We start from the raw sequence: 19497 nt of genomic DNA, 5'->3' as shown, positions 1-19497 counted from the left end.
TCAATGTATGGTGACCAGTTAAAGAGACATCAAATCTGCTCCTAGTTTAGATAGGCAAAATTCAGGGCATTGTATCGCTAAAAGTAAGCATTTCAAAATCCTATCGATTTACCAACATGGCTCAGTTGGTAGAGCACGAGACTCTTAATCTCAAGGTCATGGATTCAAGCCCCATGTTGACCAAAAGATTCTTGTGTTGCAGGAGGTTAGACTAGATGACCCTCACCGTCCCTACAATTTCCTGATTATACTGCCCCACTGAGTAACTTTGGCTTGATTGTTCCCTTTCCACTTGATTTTGTATGTAGCCTATTTAGCCCCCCTAAAAAGGGTATCAGTGTTAACAGAAATTATGTAGTTTTAGTATTTCATCTTAATATACAACCAGTGTTTGTTTTAGGATCTCATCTTAAGTAAATTCCAATATTTCACACTCAAAGCTAATGTATTTGAAATAAGGCCAAGAGCTTCTATCTTTTCCTACAGCTGTAGAAAAATGACTGGCATTGAAACTTTTGAAAATGATTTTTGTCCCCAGTTCAGCAATGCATTCCGGGGCAGATTCAAGCCCCCAGCTAACAAAAAAACAGAATGAGGAAAAAAAATAAAAATAGAATGAGATGAAAAGAGGAACAGTAGACAAGGCAAATAATCCAGTTAGGGATGCCTGTAGCTTTCTTTTGCAAGTCTTATCTAAAACTTTGCATATGAGCTGGGATTCTAATGCATGTTACATTAACAATGTGACAAGCAACCATGCTTATATTTAAACCAGGTTTTTTATATATATATATATATATATATATATTAGGAGGAGCAGGGAATTACCTTTGCCTCTCCAGCTCTGCCCCCTCCAGAGAGGCACCATGTTAAGGGGTGCAGTGAGAAGGAAAACCTAGCTCCTCTCCAGGAGTGTCAGCAGCAGTGCTTTCAGGTGGCACACATTTGGGTGCGGATCATGTCCATTTTAGTTGTCTATACTTGCTGCAGCCATTTTGTACATAAACCCTATTAATAAGAAACCCTGATTTTGGTGGCATAAACCCTATTAATAATAAACCCTAATTTTGGTCAAACTGTAAAGCAGCAGCGCATTTTGAAGTACCTATTGCTATTTTATTTTTAACGTCTTATAAACAGGTTTGCAGAAGACTAGATTTGCTGATATTGTACTCATCAGCAATTTATCAGTATTTGCTGGTATTTTTTAAAGACTAAGCTATAGTATTTTGCATTGCCACTCTACTGTTTTGTTTTTATGTGTTTCTTCTTTCTTAAAGAAGCAATATTTAGCTGGTGATAACATTGCAGTGTTTAGCTGGTGAGCTACCATGATGTTGAAAACCGGATATCGCCTAACCCTTACACACATTGTGATTCGTGATATATTGCCAGCTCAAATATTATGAAACAATTATCAAGATGTGAATTTCAAACCGGTGTTGGATGATATATCGCTATATCGCCCAGCCCTACTCCAGATATCTTGTAGGAGATGGAATGTCAGGGAAGAGGCTAAGACTTGTTTTATTTGCTAGAGATTTAGGGAGCAGACTGGTAAATGGTAAAAGGGGGAGACTGGTAAAAACAAAGTTGAATGGCACCTTCAAAAGTGTTAACTCTTTCCAAAACAACTGCTCAAAACTGCAAGAATAGAAGCTCACATAGATCAGGAACCGGAGCATCAAATCCTGGAGGATGTCAGTGTGGTTAATGAGCAGAATCAAGGAAGCTATTACAGAAGCCTTCCTTCAGAAGATGGAGGCCTTGCCCATAGGAAGACAAAAAAGGAACACAACCACTGGCAAGAGAAATGCAGGCAAACAAGAGAGCCGAAAGAAGAATCTGAGCAGCATATTGCTAAAAACATTAAGAAAATGTAGTTAACTACATCGGAACTAGGAAACCAGCCACAAAAGTGGTTGGACTGCTGGATAACAAGGGAGTGAAAGGGGTACCGAAAGAAGAAAAGGAGATTGCAGAGAGACTGAATTGATTCTTTGTGTACGTCTTCACTGTGGAAGATGTACAACAGCACCAGGTCCAAACTGGTATGTTCACAAAGATAGTGTGCAAAGCTAAGGCTGAGATCTTATATGCATCTACGGATGAAGGGTGGTATACAAATTTAATAAAAATAATAAAATTAAAATAAGGCAAATAGTGGCAATGAGAGGAAGTTCTAGATCTTATTGGCCCATTAAAAATTAACCATTCACCAGGTGCAAATGTTATCTCTCCTGAGTCTTTTCAAGAACTCAAATGTTATTATTGCTGGTCTAATAAGAAAACTATGCAACTTGTCCCTAAAATCAGCTCCATACCTGAAGACTGGAAAACGGCCAAATGTAACATACATTTTTAAAAGAGATCCAGTAAAGAAGATGTCATTTAGCATGTGGACAGGGACAATACCATACAGACTATGAACTTGAACTTTGAATACTCTTTTGATAGTTCCTCCTCAAAGACTCCTTTGTGACCCCAATGTGACAAGAGGGCAAGTTGTCGGATGAAACAGTAGCTGGATAAAGAACAGGAAGCAAAAGAGTAGGAATAAATGTTCAGTTCTCAAATTGGAGAGAGAAGTTGGGTTCCCCCAGGAGCTATAGTAAAGGTAAAGGGACCCCTGACCATTAGGACCAGTCGTGGCCGACTCTGGGGTTGCAGTGCTCATCTCGCTTTATTGGCTGAGGGAGCCGGCGTACAGCTTCCGGGTCATGTGGCCAGCATGACTAAGCCACTTCTGGCGAACCAGAGCAGTGCACGGAAATGCTGTTTACCTTCCCGCCAGAGCGATACCTATTTATCTACTTGCACTTTGACGTGCTTTCGAACTGCTAGGTTGGCAGGAGCAGGGACCAAGCAACGGGAGCTCACCCCGTCGTGGGGATTCAAACTGCTGACCTTCTGATCGGCAAGTCCTAGGCTCTGTGGTTTAACCCACAGCGCCACCCGGACCCAGATTATCTAGTTAGGTGAGATGATGACATTTTCTGAAAACACCAAATTATTTGGGGTGGTAAAGATGAAAGGGGATTTTCAAGCTCCAAAAAGATCTATCCAAACAGAGTGAATGGGCATTAATACGGCAAAGGCAATTCATTGTAAATAAGTTGAACATGATGCACATCGACAAGATCTGAACTGAGAAACAGTTCTTGGGGGTGTGGTGAAATAAAACCGCTAACAATGTCATTTCTTTAAACAAATCAATAGTGCACTCACCTTCAAAATGCTGGATATAGTTCTGGCAGCTGTATCTCTAAAATAATATTGTAGAGCTGGAAAAGGTGCAGAAAAGGGCACCCAAAATAATGGGGCTGGAACAAGCACTTCTGTGAGGAAAGGTTATTTACATTTGGCCCTTTCTAGTTTTAATAAGGCGAGTAAAGGATAACGAGAAGGGCTTTATAACTTTCTTTATACATGGGGTGAAGAAAATAGAGAATACTGGAACATGGGGTCATCATAGGAAGCGGAATGGCAATTCAGAGTTCATTGAGGTCAATGGGAATTACTTCTAAGTAAAAAATATAGAGGCTTGCATTGTTAATTCCTTATAAAAATAGACATTAATTGCATCGCAGCAATAAGCTGTTCAAAAATTCAGGTGCCCTGAAAAATAATTGCACCGAAACACTCCGCTTTCCTAACTGCATGAAACAGTTGGTGAAAATTTGATACTAGAACTTTGGCACTGCAATACAGATACTTTAAGTTGTATTACTGAAGTTTCACATAAATGCCATTGTACATATATGTCATTCTCCCATTCTGCCCATTGATTAATATGTTCAGAGGAGGCCTTATTAACTATGCCACTGCCTACAGACCTTCATTTGTGGCAACTTGGAGGAGGGTCTTCTCTATGTGACCTCTCAGTCTGTGGAATAAGTTCCCCACCGAGATATGGCTTCTGGAGAGCTTTTGCCAGCTGTTAAAGCCTATATAATTACTCACATTTCCCTGCGCCTCTGATGCAAGTTCAATGATTCCTGGCCTTGGTAATTGTAATATGGGGTTTTATTGAATATTTAATTGTTTCAGAATTGTTGTTTGGTTCTGAATTTGTTTTATTATTCACCGATTCGGTACTTCAAAAATAATAATACCAGAAAGAACATGGATATTCTAAATACATGACTATGAACTTAAAGTGAGGCATTTTCTTACGGTCATTAGAAGAGGGCACGTGGAATCTAATTATGTGCCTAAAATTAATACCATCAGAGCTTTGGATTACAAACGGAGGCAGATTTGACATGATGTCTACTCTGGTTACAGCACTGTCCAGCGAGCAATGGTTTGTTTCCTTTACATGCTAGTAAGTATGGAAAACCATGAACAACAGAGAAAGAACAAAAACAACACAACAGAAGTCTCAAGTGAAATAATGAAAGACTATGAAAAAGTTATCAGCTTCTTTTTCTTAAAAAGGATATCACAAAGCTATGCCTGAAAAAGTAGCTATTATAGTAAGCAGAATTTTGTTGCCACTGCCAATTTTAACACACCTGTGCTTTCTATGTAATTTGAAATTCCACCCCACCACAAGAATATATATATCTAAAGTTGCCAGATTACAACATGAGGTCTTGCCGGCCCCTTTACATGCAGAGTATGTGGCTACAATATTGTTTTGCCTCATTCCTGATTCCTTCATTTCCCCCATAACTGCTGTAATAGGTAAAGAGGATGGGAGCTGAGGGGCAGCAGTCCTGTTTAGGATTTAAATAAACAGGCAAGATTTTGGGGGGTTGCAATCTGGCAAACTCTAGCCTACCAAGAAAACTGGCAGCCATGAGAGAGCTCTTTATACATACATTAATATAAAAATGGGCAGCTCATCTTATAACAATGACTTCATGCTATAGACAGTTTATTTATCTAAACCCCACCCCACCAGTGTGGTTCAAAGTGATTGCGTAAGGACACATTCAAGATAAGAGTCCTCAAGAAATCAAAATATGCACGTTATCCCTCCACCGCCCCCCCCCGTATGTTTATGTAGGCTTGGAAATAATACAGATAAATGAAAAGGGACATAAGCTAAGCAATTAAACATTTTAGCCTCTTCCCCAATTTAGCATAATTCTTCATTTTTAAATATAATTTGGTTGTGTCTCCCTTCCCTGCAATTTACAATTTGTCATTCTGAATAACTGGAAACTAGCCCCCCCAATTAGTCAAGATTTAAATTTTATCTTACTTTTGTTTCTTATATACCCATGTTAAATGTCATTTTTAATTACACATCCAACCTTCTTTTCTAATTATGCCTTTATAATGAAAAGATTTCAGCTCTGTACTGTTAGTTCTCTGACTGAATTCAGATTCCTTAGACTATTGCACCAAGTAGTACTTGGTGTGTGCCCTGCTTTCACGAAGAATGAACATGCACAACTGCTAAAGGGGTCAGCAGTCTGTTTTCATAATGCTGGGCTCTATCAGAGTAGGGAGGGGATATAATTGTATCCCAATGGATGCTTTTTCCATAGTATCTGTGTAAGGAAGTCTCATTTCGCACATATATCAAGCTTCCTGGTTCAGGAAGACTGTGTGCTTTAAACTTTATTGAAAGGAAGCAGAATTTAGTATATGCCTAACTTTTTCAAGACTCTGCCCAAAATGCTTTAAAACATCCAACTTGAAAATTGCAGAGGGTCTTGGAAGACCACTTAGTGATTTTCCTGCCTGTTGTAGCATTTCAAATGCAGTGTGTCAGATGTTGTATGGTTAATAATTGCATTAGTAATGCTTCTTATATTACTTATATATTGTATTTTTATTATATTCCACAGAATTCAAATTGCAACGCAATAAGAATACAATTGAAGAAATAAAAGAAGCAATTAACACAATTATAAATCAGTATATTTAAGGTGACGGATAGGCCATCTCCCATCCTTCTACCACAAATCCACAGACAGAATGCGGACCACCTCAATGAAGCTTGTAATCTGCAGACCAGTTTGGGAATTCCTGCTTGAAAATATTGTATTCTCAAAGCATATGGGAAATTCAATTTTATACAGCAAAACATTAAGCAGTGCTAAATACTTTTAGCATTGCATCGTTTAAAATGGTAGATTCCTGACTTTTGTAAAAATAATAAGAATGCTCTTCTGCACTGAGCATTCCCATTTGTCTCATTTTAATGGAAAGTTAATACAGATTTTGTATAGGGGTGAGGGGGAGATGAAAGAAAACTTACCCAGTTGGTACTTTGAGTAACAACTTGATACTTGGCCAGTGCTGCATAATTGCCTCGTATTCCTTTCTCTGATATTCAGGTTGGTGAGCTTGTACTGTGTCCTCCTCCTCTTGCTTGTTTTCTTAGGGACCTCAGCAGGACCATCTTCAAAAGTGACACGCTTGCTTGGTTTCTTGCAGTCTTGCTCAATATGCAGGTCTTTAACCAAGCTGAAATTCTTAGCTCCCTCAGCATGCTTTTCACATCTGTCAGACGTTCTCTGCTTAGCAGAATGGGACCTTAAAGTACAGTGCCTTTTCCCCTGAAAGTAGCCACGACTGGCACTACGATCTACAGACTCCGGAGTGCAAACAACAGTGCTACTGAAAGAATGCTGCTCTTCAGCCGGGTTGATTTTCTTCAAAAATATTCTACAATCCTTAAAGGTTTTGTCTTTCCAGTCATCTTCACCAAAGGCATGTGATTTCCCGATATTTTTTTGGTTGTGATCTACGGATTGTGCGCTTGGTCTACAATTATTTGTCAAGCCAGGCTTTGTGCTGAGGTCTGTCAATTGTGTTTTCTGTTGATAAAATGCAGCTGTGATTTCATTTCCAGTTGAAGTGCTACTCTGAGAGTCTACAAGAATTGCGGGCGATTTAGTGTCTACTGTACCATTCTCATGGCTTGTGCTCATTTTGTTGTTCATTTCCTGACTTGTGTTAGCAAAACACTGGCTTTGGCAGAAGAATCGCAAATGCTGCTTTTTCGATTTCCAGTCACTTGTTCCATGATTATACAGCTTTTTCACTTGTCTCCACCGATCGTGCTGTAAATTCTCAAATTTGGTTCTTCTTAATTTAGCTAAAGTGAAGTTACGTTTCCTCTTTAAGACTCGAGACCTGACTATTTTATGTAGGATTTGTATCTTTCCCGCTGATTTTGATGGCGTGGATAGTGCAAAATTTTTAAAGTGCTTTCTCAAAGGACTAGTATTACAATCGCATTGTCTTGTTCCAATTTTAAATTGCCGGGTACTGATTACTTCAACAGGTTTGCGAGCGTTCGCTTTTCTCACTAATGCCAGTGACTGTGTTTCCGTAGTTTGCATAAACCATGTGCACAGTTCATCTATATTACACTTTTTCTGGAAAAGCATTTTTATAGGAGAGTTTTCAAGCTGTAACATGCAGGAGTCCAAAGGCTTTGATACTTTAATGCTATAGTCTTGTTCAATATGACACCGCTCATCATAGAGACATTTTTCAAATTCTTCTCCGTTCACGTGCAACCAAGTATTTGTTATCTGTTCATATCTACTATTTAGTTCTTTTAACAAGGAATCATTAGAAATGGAAGGATCCCACCATCTGAGGGAAGAATTTGATGAAATGGTGGGATCTGATGACATTTCATTAACAAATCTAAACTTATTATACTCTGAACTTTTTTTTGCTTTTTCTGGGGCCTTATTTCCTGAGGTATCTTTGGGTGCCATGTTTGAATGCTTTATTTTTTTATTCTTAGCATTTTTCAAACAGAGCTTATAGGATTTGTGTAGAAAGGCACGTCTACAAGACAGTGAGTTAGAGGATGCTAAGGACTGTAAGAAAGGCAGCGATGGTCTTCTATCTCTAAGAGATTGTCTCAAAGGGATTTCAGGTTTACTTGGCGCTATTGTAATAATTTCATCCGAAAAATCCTTACTTTTATCATTCCAATAGCTTTTTGAAACATCCAACTTATTGCATTGTTGATCAACCTTCTTAGGAGACCCATGTTTTTCTAACACAGTCTCTTGTTCTAAAGGAGGCAGGCAGCTGTTAATACTCACTATTCTTTCCTGAGATGAAATCTGGTTTACAGTCACTGATATGCCAGATATTTTTACTTTTGCTGGTCTACCAGGTTTTCTAATTATATTTAAAGGCTTCTGTTTTGGTCTTACGATATTGCTGCAATAGGATGGTAGCACTGGGCTGCTCTCTAAAGGCCTAACATACTCATAGCCAGATGCAGAAGTCTTGCGTTCAGTAGCAGAATTTTGCATACTTCTGTTTTTTGGCAAACTATTCCTTGTTTCTGAGTTCTGCTTCACTTGATCAGGTTCACATACAACATGACTGTGAGGACTTGGTACCAAACTGACTACATTTAGGCTACTTTCAGAAACACATCTCTTAGTCCTTCGTGACCTTCCAAAGACAACTGTCACAGTAATGTTCTTGTTAATATTATTGTCCTCTAGAACTTCTGCATTGGAGCTCACACTTTTTTTCCTAGCACTGATGGAATCACTTATATTATTGGCATTTTCAGCATCTACCTTAGGCTTTGGCGGTCGACCAATTGGACGCTTAATCTGCTTCACAACTTGAGGACCTAATTTTTTGGGTCGGCCCGGTTTTCTTTTCAGAGAGGATCCATTGCCACTTTGTTCTACAGGATCTTCATTTGGCTTATGCTCACCAATGTTTGTTTCATGAGCAATTACTGTAGGAAAAACAGAATTTACTTCTTTTTTAGGACTGTTTTCAAGAGAAACAGTTTTACCAGGATCTGCAGCTTCCAATTGTTTTTCTGCCAGCACACTTGTTTTCCGCTGAAGAGAATAAAGGTCAATGTTTAATTTAGCGGAATCATTTACAGAGGTTAGTGTGTATTTCACTCCTTCGCTACTATTAATCTCTGAAAGGAACATCAGTTTTATAGGACTAGTGTAATTTAGTGCTGGAGAATTATCTCCCACATCAGAACTTGATTGCAAGTCCTCACTATGGTAAGTCAACGTATCTGAATTGAATGCTGATGATTTCAAAAGGCTTTTATATCCTTCATCAGACACTTTTTCTTCTTTTGTTGGCAGACATTCCTGTTTGCTATTATTGCTACATGGAGCATGAGCTTGTGACAGTACATATTGTCCCGTACTTCCACTTTCACTCATGCTAATAAGAAGACCATTTTTAGCATTATTGTTGGCTTCATACTTGTGCGTATCTTTCAGTTTGCTGGATATTTTATAACTATTAAACAATGGCTTTTTAGTCTTTTGAGCCATATTTATTGTATCTTCCAAACGCTCTACAACGACGTGTAGATTTGTGTTTCGTACAATCTTATTTATATCTTCGTTGCTGCACGTTTGGGCCTGTAAATCTTTCAGCTTTTTTTCTCTTTCCATGCAGTTAGGTTTTTTCCCGTTTGAGGATTTTTGAAATAAAAAATTGTTTGTCACATACACAGAGCACCACATAGGAGGAATTACATTATGTTTGGTCCTGTCCAACATCCTATCATCATCATCTCCCTTCACAGAGACTGGATCCATATGTAGTTCACAATTTCCATGTATTTTAGCCAAGCTGCTTTGGGATGCTGTAGAAGTATTTTCTGAAAATGCTACTAAACCAGAATTGGTCTCTGAATTGTTCAGAAGTAGTTCTACTGTCTCTTCTTGACCTATTGGCAAAGACTTTGATTTAATGGGAGAAAATAGCTGATATTTATTTTCATTAATTTGTAAAGAATGATCTTTTGATGTGCTATGATTTTCATTTTTGTTTGGCGATAGTTTGTAATTTTTTTTCACATTTCTCTTTGAATTTGCCTTTTTCCTTATGAAGGTTTCATCCAGACTGGCTATCTCTCTCTTAATTTGCAACGATTGTCTTTTAAACAGTGATGAATCGGGGGAATTATGCAGTGCAAATAAGGTTTCTTGCCGTTTGCGAAATCGTGTTTGGATAATTTTATTTTCTGCTTCTTTGTCATGCTGGCTCAACAACTCCATAAAATTATAATCATTTGCCTTAGCATCATGTAAGAGAGAGGTTATGAAGCTCTGTAATTTAATATCAGATTCTGTTCTCCCATCACTCTTAGATAATTTTGCAAGATTTGCTGTATCAGTAGTTTCGATTGATTTTAATTTCTCATTAATTCGATCCATTAAGTCCTGAAAGGCGGCAGCATTTTCAACTTTTTCAAGCTTATCAGAATTTATAAGGCTAGTTTCTTGATTTGCACTTAGAAAAGTCTTATCCACGTTCCCGGCCACTTCTGCAATGCATAATTTATTTTTCGGTTCACACACAGAACAACTTCTTTCAGCTCGCGACAGGAAAGGAGGCTGATTACGATTCATTTCAAGTCTATTTAGAGATCCTTCAGCTGATTCCTCCAAATAATCATATTCATCAGCTTCCACAGGTGATAATGTAGGTGGTGAAGGGCTGTGGCCTCTGCTAGCTTTGTTAATCTTTTGCCCTGCTGAAATGAGATTTGTACAAAGTGCTGTTTTTGCCGCGTGGCTCTTAGACTCCTTTAACTGTTTGAGGCAGCACCTAGGAGGACTAGAAGGCACAGGATTCCCTTTGTTTACCACTGTGTTAACATATCCAACGGTCACAGACTGGCACGACAAACGATCTAAGTCTTTCACAGAGACTGACAGAGGTGGCAAACAAGTATTTGGTCTTTGATTTTGTAAACAGCACCTTTTCATTTGCATGTTGCCATCACAACTGCAGACTGGAATGTGCACAACATCTTCAGATGCTTCTGAATATATAGTTTGCGGCAGTTGGCAACTGCCAACAGAATCAATACACGATTCTTGGATTAAAAATTTCAACATAGCTAAAATCTGATGCCCATGATAAGAGCATAAGGATTCCAAAACCTTGCTTAGAGCAGAATTTCCTCTTTCCAATTTAGATGTTTCCTCTGATTTTGCATCATCTGTTGCACTTGAACTGAAAACGAAAAGCAGATCAAAACAAAAAGGAAATTGCAGTTAAATATGGCACAATATGACTGAAGATTAATTCTGATAAGGTACCAAAACTCTTAATTCAAAAGTTACACTTCCACTGAGGTTCTGCATATACACTGTATGGAACACATACAACATTAATGAATCTGCTAACATTATGTGATACAACAGTAAGAAAAACTCAAGCTTGGCTAATAAATTATTTTTTAGTCAGATAGATTCTCCAATATAAAATATGCAACTGCAGCTTCCATAAAATAGTCTAACCACAGAAATAATAAGCCTTCATTTACTCCAGTGAGATAATATTTTAATTTAAACAATAGTCACGATATCGTTGTCATCCTAATCGCATTTTAACTATAAGTAAATTACATTTAAATCAATAGGACTCTGGGCCGCTTCACACATGGCCAATTTCTAATACAAATATCATGTCTTAATAGCAAATTTCATGAGTTCTAAAAGTACATTTTGTGCTACAAAAGCACAAAGTGCAGGAAAAAAACCCCTCCGTTGGTTGATGGTTTCCCCTACTAGTACATGGAGCAAAACATACACATTTGAATCTATCAGACATGACTGTATATTTGTTTTTATTTTGATTATATATTTTGTGGTTTTGTATTTTGATTTTGTTCTGTGAACCGCCCTGAGACCTCTAGGTATAGGGTGGTATATAAATTCCATAAATAATAATATATTCAAGATGTAATGAGCTTCTTACAAGAATGTCATATTTCCATACAGGAAATTAGCCATTTGGTAAGCAACCCTTACTCTGGAAAAAATGTGTTCTGGAAGTAAAACACTAATATAAAATTTCATTTGACGCTTATTTAGGTTAAGTTACCAGTTAAATGAGAAATGTAGTATTTCCTTTTTTATCTTGAATTTAAAAAATCAGTATTATTCAAAAAAGCTTTACTTGGGCCAGACTATTTCCAATCTCTTTCTAAACAGGCAGCAGTCTGCTAAACATAAAAAAATAAAATTGAATGGATACTGTGTAAAAATGCTGGGTTTTATTTTAAAATCTGCACTGCATATATGAATTTGGACCCTGTGTTGCTTTAGTTCACTCAAAACTGTACACAAATGGTTTTCCTCATTCCTTTCAAGGGCAGAGTTAACTTTTGCTCTTTTAGAACTATGTTGCCCTTCATTTAAATAAATGGGAACGCCCTTATGGGTGCCCACAACATGACAACTGTGTGTAGTGGGTACCATTTTTAAAGTCACTGTACAACTGAGACAATGAAAAGGAACCAAGTACACATATATTTCAATTTATAGGACAAGTCTATCTATCTATGGGAATCAATGTAGTTTTTATAGTTTAGAGTAAATCTATATGGATCTAAATAGGGCTTCAACTAAAATAACCAGTTAAATATTTTCTCTAACTACATACCGTAATATTTAAAACTGTTACTACTTACCTAATCATTAATTCAAACTGAAAAGCTAATAGCTCATAGCAGAAAGTAAATACAGATTTAAGAACAACATTCCTGAATTGCAACCTCAATCATTAACATCTATCAATATTTTTTAAAGTACTGATTAAGAGAAGTTAACTTATATTAATATAATTCTGTTTCAGAAAAGTATGTATATTCAAACATATCACCAAACTCTGAACATGACAGTATCTGTCCATTTTTGTTTTCTAAAATATTTAGTGTTTATAGCTTAACCTTATAGAATTGCAGAATTTTTTTTTTAAGATATACTTTATCAGATCACATGTAGCATTAGTATTGCTGTTGATTCAGAAGTTGTAAAGCACAGTCTTGCTCTTGTCTAAAAATATAGAATTTCTCTAGATTTGCACTATTAAGTCCCTGTTACCAGATTAACAGCTCCAATTTTACATGTCGAGTGTTCCTAGGTTACCAAGAGTATAGAGTATTCTTTTGATGGCTCAGGTAGCTCTGAATAACAATTGTGAAGTAGTCCCAAAGAAAGGAAGACCCAAAGCCCATTGATAGAGAACATGCCTAGAAGCGTACATAAAATACAATATTTTATGTCTTTAGTTAAAATAACTGAGGCTGTAGGGCTGGAAAAGACCTCCATTTGAGACTTTGGAAAACCACTGCTGGTCAGGTTATGCAACGGTGGCCTAAAAAGACCAATAAGCTAAATCTTTACAATCGAAGTTCATTTATGTTTATGTGCAACTGTAGTGCATCAATTATAGTGTTGGTCGTGCAAAGTGGGTTTGGTACCATTGACTTCATATCAAGTAAGTGTGACACAGAAACAATAAAACTTCCTGTTATTGATCATGTATAAAAGTCTCACAGTATTCTGACTTTTCACTGATTTAGATGGGACTTTAAATCCCTTCAGCAGCCATAGTCTATCCATCTATGAATGGAGACGATCACTAGAGGTCAGTAAGCAACTGATATAATAAAAACCCAAGATTTGCACTGGGTTACAGAAGACCCGTGTTCAGGCAATGTAGACAGGCTTCCCTCAAAACGCTGTCCTAAGGGTGGATTCACAGTATAAGTACTGCAAAGGAAACACAATTCCCAACACCATGTTTCTATCACAACGCTAATGTAGGGGTATTTGAATGGGAGAACTAGTGGACAGAGGGTTCATATCCCTTTAAACTATCCATTTGCACAAATACTAGTACAGTATGTGCAAGATTACCTCCTACTGAAAAGGCCATGGAAAAAGTTAAGCCATGCTTCCTAACAGCCAGGTTACAATGAGAAAAATGTCATCTTGCAAAATATTCAGTTTCAGAATGTGTTCTATAAACTTGAATAGTCAAGCACAATAATTTAGATTGGCATCATACCAGTCATTCACTTTTACAAAGTAAATAATCTCTGCAAGTAAATGTATGCATTAAAAATGTTTGTATGAATTTCTCAGACCTGTCCACTTCAAATATAAATGTCAGCCCCTAATTGTGAAAGAATGACATGCTTCATGTTCTTAGGGCACCAAGAATGGCAGAGAAATAAACTATAAATGTATCTAAAAGTATGATTCCCATCAGTGATAAAGATTGTAGAAAAGGAAACAAGAGGTAGTACATACATATACCTTGAGGACACATATACATACATAGAATTGCTTAGCTTCTCTTCTGAATTTCCAATACTGTTTCTCGCTGCACATATAGTGCCATGCATAGATTAGGCTACACAGTTAACAGTATTTTACTTTTGTTTTGACACTAAAGGGGAAATTGCAATGAGATTTACCACTAGACCTATGCATTTTATTTTACCACAAAGTGCAGAAAAGTTTAAAAGCTATCTGTTGGCTTTAAATGGGCATTTAAAAGAACATGTTATAATAATATGGATTTCCTCATCTGGTCTACAATTAAAATACAAGTATTTATGAAATACTGGAAATTGAAACTGATTATAAATGTGAAAATGAATTTGTAAAATTTGCAGATCAGAACTGATCGGTTTCCCTAACCATGGGGGAAAATCCAGCAAGAAGTTCTCCTGCACACATCCCATTTAAATAAATGGAATCTGCGCAAGAGGCAGTGGCCCATATATGAAAAAATATTGCCCTGTGTCAATGTTTGTGCTAAGTGTGTAAAAAGTGCAATTGTCACTTATTGTAACTTTGCTCTTGTTATACCACTGTTGTCTTGCCCATGGATTAAATCAAATGAGGCAACATAAAAGTATTTTTCTTTTTACTGAATGAGCAAATCAATGACACATCAGTTTTGTAAATTTATGTGCAAAAGCATTGAAGTGCTTTACTAAAAATTACAACATAGAAACACATTAACAAATTCATACAATCAGATTTAGAAATATAACAACACAAAGAGGAAACAGAATTACAGTACATTTACAACACAAGACAAATACATGGAATTCATTAGAAAATATTGTAATAAATAATTCATGAATTATAGTGCAATTGATTTATGCATAAATAGAACTAATTGCCTAGAAATCAGTTATTAACAAAATCTGTCAAAAATCAAGGCAGCCACAGAGTTTTACTAAATTACTGCAACAATGGAAATACTGCAATTAAAAAAACACACACAAATACAGGTATTTGTACTGTAAACAACTAAAAAAACAGTATTACTAAAGTTAATATACAATTTAATTTAATATAAAATAGTCATTAGCTACCAGAAATGGTTTAAACAACTTTACTGAGCAGTAGTTCTAAAAACAGAGGCACTGTTTTTTTTTTTTAATATAAAATACTTGAGAAACATTCAAATAAGTAGAAAGCATGTAGGGCTTGCTTTCACCTTCATTTAAAAGTCTGCTGAAATATGTATTTTCAGAGACTTGTCAATTTCTAAGTAGCATCTGGTAACTGAATTTAAAAGTACTTCAAAATTATAACTTAAACAACCTTTTTAAAAGAACACATTAGGGATGGATAAGGGGAGTCTATGCATTTCCCTGCCTTTCCTCAGTTGTATAATCAAAGGTTCAGACCATTCATTAGAAATAATTACATTTCTTTTTTAAAACGTACAGGTTGAGCATTATCTACAAACTATCAAAAAATATTTTAATATACTATTTCTGACCAAAAATAAATACAAGTACTAAAATGCTGAAAATTAATATTACATATAAAACTACCACTGTTAAAAGTCAATAGCAAAATGATCCCTGATTTTATGAATCCTGTTACTTTTTTGGTCAGGCCACCTTTTAAAATGATATTAAAAGTGTACTGTAATGTCTTTGATATATATATCTCTGACTAAAGTCTAATATTGTCTGAGAAATAAAAAAAAAAAGGCTGAGATCTAAGAAGTCGTGCATCAGTGGGAAATCCTCTCACAGTGGAATCCCCCCCTTATGTCACGTAACACAATGGTCCAGAGGTTCTTGACCCTCAGGAACCATTTTTCAGGGGGAGACAAAGGAACTGTAGTGAGAAGGATGGAAATGATGGTGTCTAAGAAGGATCCCAGCTCATGTATTAAGCAGTAAACTAAGTCCCAATAGCTCTCCAAGTAAAATGTTCTAGAAAAGACAGTGAAACCTGTAATCTTTTTTTTCTACTGGGAAAGACACAAGAAATCAATCATCTTAATCCTGACAAAAATATGGCTTAGTTCTTCAAAATGAAAGATGACCTGGACACCTGATGTTTGATGCTCTCTTAATTTCTCTAATACAGAATTTTGCTTTTAAAAGATTTCCTAATACGCAACAGAGCTGAAGAAGATTCAGCATGGAACTAAGAGGCCAGTTTTGTTACCTTTATTTTATATTGTCACTCCAGTTTTTAAAATATCAAAAAGAAAGGGTTGATTCCCCTCTCAATAGTTTATTATGAAATGTTACCAACTGAGGTGGATAGCATACTTTTAAAATATAATGGCATGTGAATTCAGATGGTATAATTCACAGAGTCGAAATAATATTACCTTACACAAAATGTTGCTTAGAACGTGTTCAGTCACACATGCATGGCAAAATACAGTGTCTGAAAATTGTAAGCTTTCCCATAAAAATCTAGTTTTTCAATGAAAAAGGCCATGGGTGTCTCCATTAATATGAGATATGATTTGACAGTATACCCAGGTTACATAGTATAAAATCTAGTGGCTATGATCCTTCCCTTAGGGGGCAGATTGCCAACACCTAAGGAATTTCCATAGGGCTCAAAAGCAACTCTGTTGCTCTGCTTATGCCCTGAGCCCATGTGAATTCACAGGTAGCACAGTGGATGGTTTTCCGGGACTGGATGTGTACGTGTGTCCCAGACGTTCACACAGCCCCACTTGGTCAAGTTACATAAGCTCTGGTGCTTGCAAAAATTGGAGGTGCACACAGGGATCCCATCTCCCAGGCTGCCTTAGTGCACTGCTTGCGTGCTTACTGGGAGAGCCAAGTGGAGTATGGTAAATCTATGAACACAAAGGGATTCTTCTTGCAGGGAAGGATCATGCCCAGTACGAATACTCTGAAATTCATTTAAAAAACTGTAATCTAAAGGTAACTGGTCCTCTGAGATTCTATGAAAAGTTATATATTTAAAATGAACTGCCCGGCTTCCAAACAGTAAATATACAAATAATCTCTAGTTACTGAAGATTCGAAACAGTTTCACTGTTTCATATCTGTAATTCTATAAGACCCTGAACTGTAAATTTGGTTATTAGCAAAGTGATGATGTATCGGCCCACCAAAATGAAAACCTGATGTTCATTTTGATAAAGTAAAACGTTTTGAAATGTCACAGCAGCAAATACATTACTGTTACAAGTGAGGTTTTTCAGTAGGAGTGTTACACAATCCTTAAATAAAATGTAAGTAGTCATAACACCAACTAACTAATCAGCACACTTAAACCAAAATAACCATTCTCAAGCTCATTCTGTGCACATTATGAACATGCTCTAATCTGCATTCCAACTTTCATCTTTAACCCTTACAAGTTAGCTTATTTTCCACACTAAAGGAAAACAGTTAATTTTATGCCTTTAGTATTCCATCTTATTTAATAGTTAATCATTCTATAGCTACACTAAATTTGTCAGTTTTCACAAGTATATATTTTGTAAACACCAATTTCTTGCTAAACCAACAATAAAATGAAAAGAACCAAGTTTTATACCTAACACACGCTTTTTAAAATGAAACTTTATCTATATCAGATGTTTAGCCTTTATGTAGTTTCTCTTCCATAGAAAATTCTATATTCAGCTAATACTTCACATTAGTTTCCAAGTTAAGAAACTAGCACTGTCCCCTAAATTTCCCTTGATTTGTATTATTTTCAGCTACTTGCAACTTCTGAAAAATTCTGAGGCATAAATGTCTTCAAAGTATTAATCATGTATTTCCTTAATAAGATGGATTATTGAATGGCTAGGGTCACTCTTCATCAGTAAAAAAAAAATTCTTCACATGACAAATACATGTTATTCCAAACATTTTATGCTATTGACTACTGAATAAAACCTGAATCTTTTTCACTTATTTGTACAAGGATTATATTAAATACAAACTATCACAACTGTGATCGATTCTATCATTTTGTCCACAGTGAAAACCCTGAATAAAGTTATTCTTCAAAAAGGCATGTATGTGGTTTCTGAACTGTAAAATTTGTCTTCTGTCTAAGTGAATTTTTCTGTTTCTCATGTGTGTATGTTGAACACAGCCGCATACACACACACGCACACACACGCACACACACACACGCACGCACACAGAGGTTTCTAACAAATGAAACTATATAGGCTTGCTGCTATTTTTGCAGGTGCCAGTCCCTGAATCCGTTATGTTAAATAACCCAGTGTCTTGCAATCGGAGTTTCTTTTTCGGCGGAGTCTTCAGCGTTCCAGATCTTTCTTTAACTTTGTATTCTAAAGTGCTGTGAGGTACCCCATATATTCCTTGTGCTTTGGAAACACTCATTTTTCCACTCATTACCATTGTGATAGCTTCCTCCATTATTTCATGATCATATTGTCGGTAGCGACCACGTTTTTTCCTTGGCTGTTTGTTATCCTTGCGATCTAAACCATCTTCTGTGGATTCAGAGGTGCCATCAACAATTCCATTCTTAGCATTAAGACACAAAGGAGAGAGGTCCCCATGCAGAAAGTATGAATCAACACTTGACTGAGTTACAGATGCAGAACATTCGATTTTGTTCTGTTTTGGGAGTATATTTTTCAATTTTTGAAGAGCTGATCCTTCTAAGACTGATGGGGTTTTGGAAACATGGTACATAACATCCAGAAGTCCAGCACTATCAGGCTGTTGTTTGGGCACAGCATTGATTCTTAGCTGTGGAATTTTTAACTGTACTGTTGGAGCTGAAGTTTCATATTGTACATTTTCATTTTTTTCTTTAAACTGAGTGACCATTCTTTGTAGAGTTAACTGATGGAGGTAACTGGAAGCTGTTGGGAATCTTAATTCTGAGGTTTCAAGTAGAGTGAGTTTACTTTTTTCTGTGCGCTCTGCTTGAGCTTTTGCCCACAAGGCTACTTTTTGCAGCACTGCACAAGTTTCTCTACTGTCTTTGTAAGAGTAACTGTCATTGAAATCTCGAGTTTTGTTTCTAAAGGGTGCAGGCTTTCCTGCTGGTAAGGCTTCTAAGTGGAGAAGTAAAGTTTTTTGAGGTATGCCATAAAGTATGCCTGCTTTATTAATGTCCAGTGCTCCGGACTGAATGTCTTTCAACGCTTTTGAGAGCAAACCATCTGCAAACTCAGCACTTCTTTCCACATAGTCCTCTCTGTGTCTGTGGAGTCTCCTGGATGGATGGAATGAAACGATGGTGAACTGATGCATGAGAGACTCTCACACAGCTATGGAAGGGAAGGGTCCACTCCTTTATTATACTCCTTGCTTAGGTAACATCACTGCTTCTGATACTTTTAAGTCTTTGAGATGTGGTAGCTATTGATTACCATAGCAAAAGCTACAGTTCTGGTAGGACCATGTGTCAAAAATGATACCCCAGCTTCTACAGCAGCCCTTCCAAGAACTTTAAATCCTAGCTCAGTATTTGATAACTT

At 36.7% G+C, this 19497-nt stretch overlaps 1 protein-coding gene across 8 annotated transcripts in view; it reads right to left on the bottom strand.

Annotated features, from left to right (window-relative positions):
* LCORL (ligand dependent nuclear receptor corepressor like) overlaps window positions 1–19497 on the bottom strand; it is a 58825-nt gene that overhangs the window by 8727 nt on the left and 30601 nt on the right. For 3 of the 8 annotated variants that reach the window (XR_014171508.1, XR_014171509.1, XM_081924300.1), the window contains exon 7: window positions 6218–10953. The exons of 1 other annotated variant lie outside the window; for it this stretch is intronic. Coding sequence is in view for 5 of the 7 variants with exons in the window: in XM_081924300.1 (XP_081780426.1) it covers window positions 6218–10953 (4736 nt within the window). In the remaining 2 variants the exon portion in view is untranslated. Of the gene's footprint in view, window positions 1–1288; window positions 2525–3228; window positions 3285–6217; window positions 10954–13624; window positions 19233–19497 lie in introns of those variants that run through there. 4 more of the 8 variants (XM_081924301.1, XM_081924302.1, XM_081924299.1 and 1 more) reach the window with 3 other exon arrangements.

This window comes from Podarcis melisellensis, assembly GCF_964234715.1.
Source record: "Podarcis melisellensis genome assembly, chromosome: 9".
Taxonomy (NCBI): Eukaryota; Metazoa; Chordata; class Lepidosauria; order Squamata; family Lacertidae; genus Podarcis; species Podarcis melisellensis.
The sequence above is the reverse complement of the archived record's forward strand: the minus strand, read 5'-3'. Positions and strand labels throughout refer to the sequence as shown.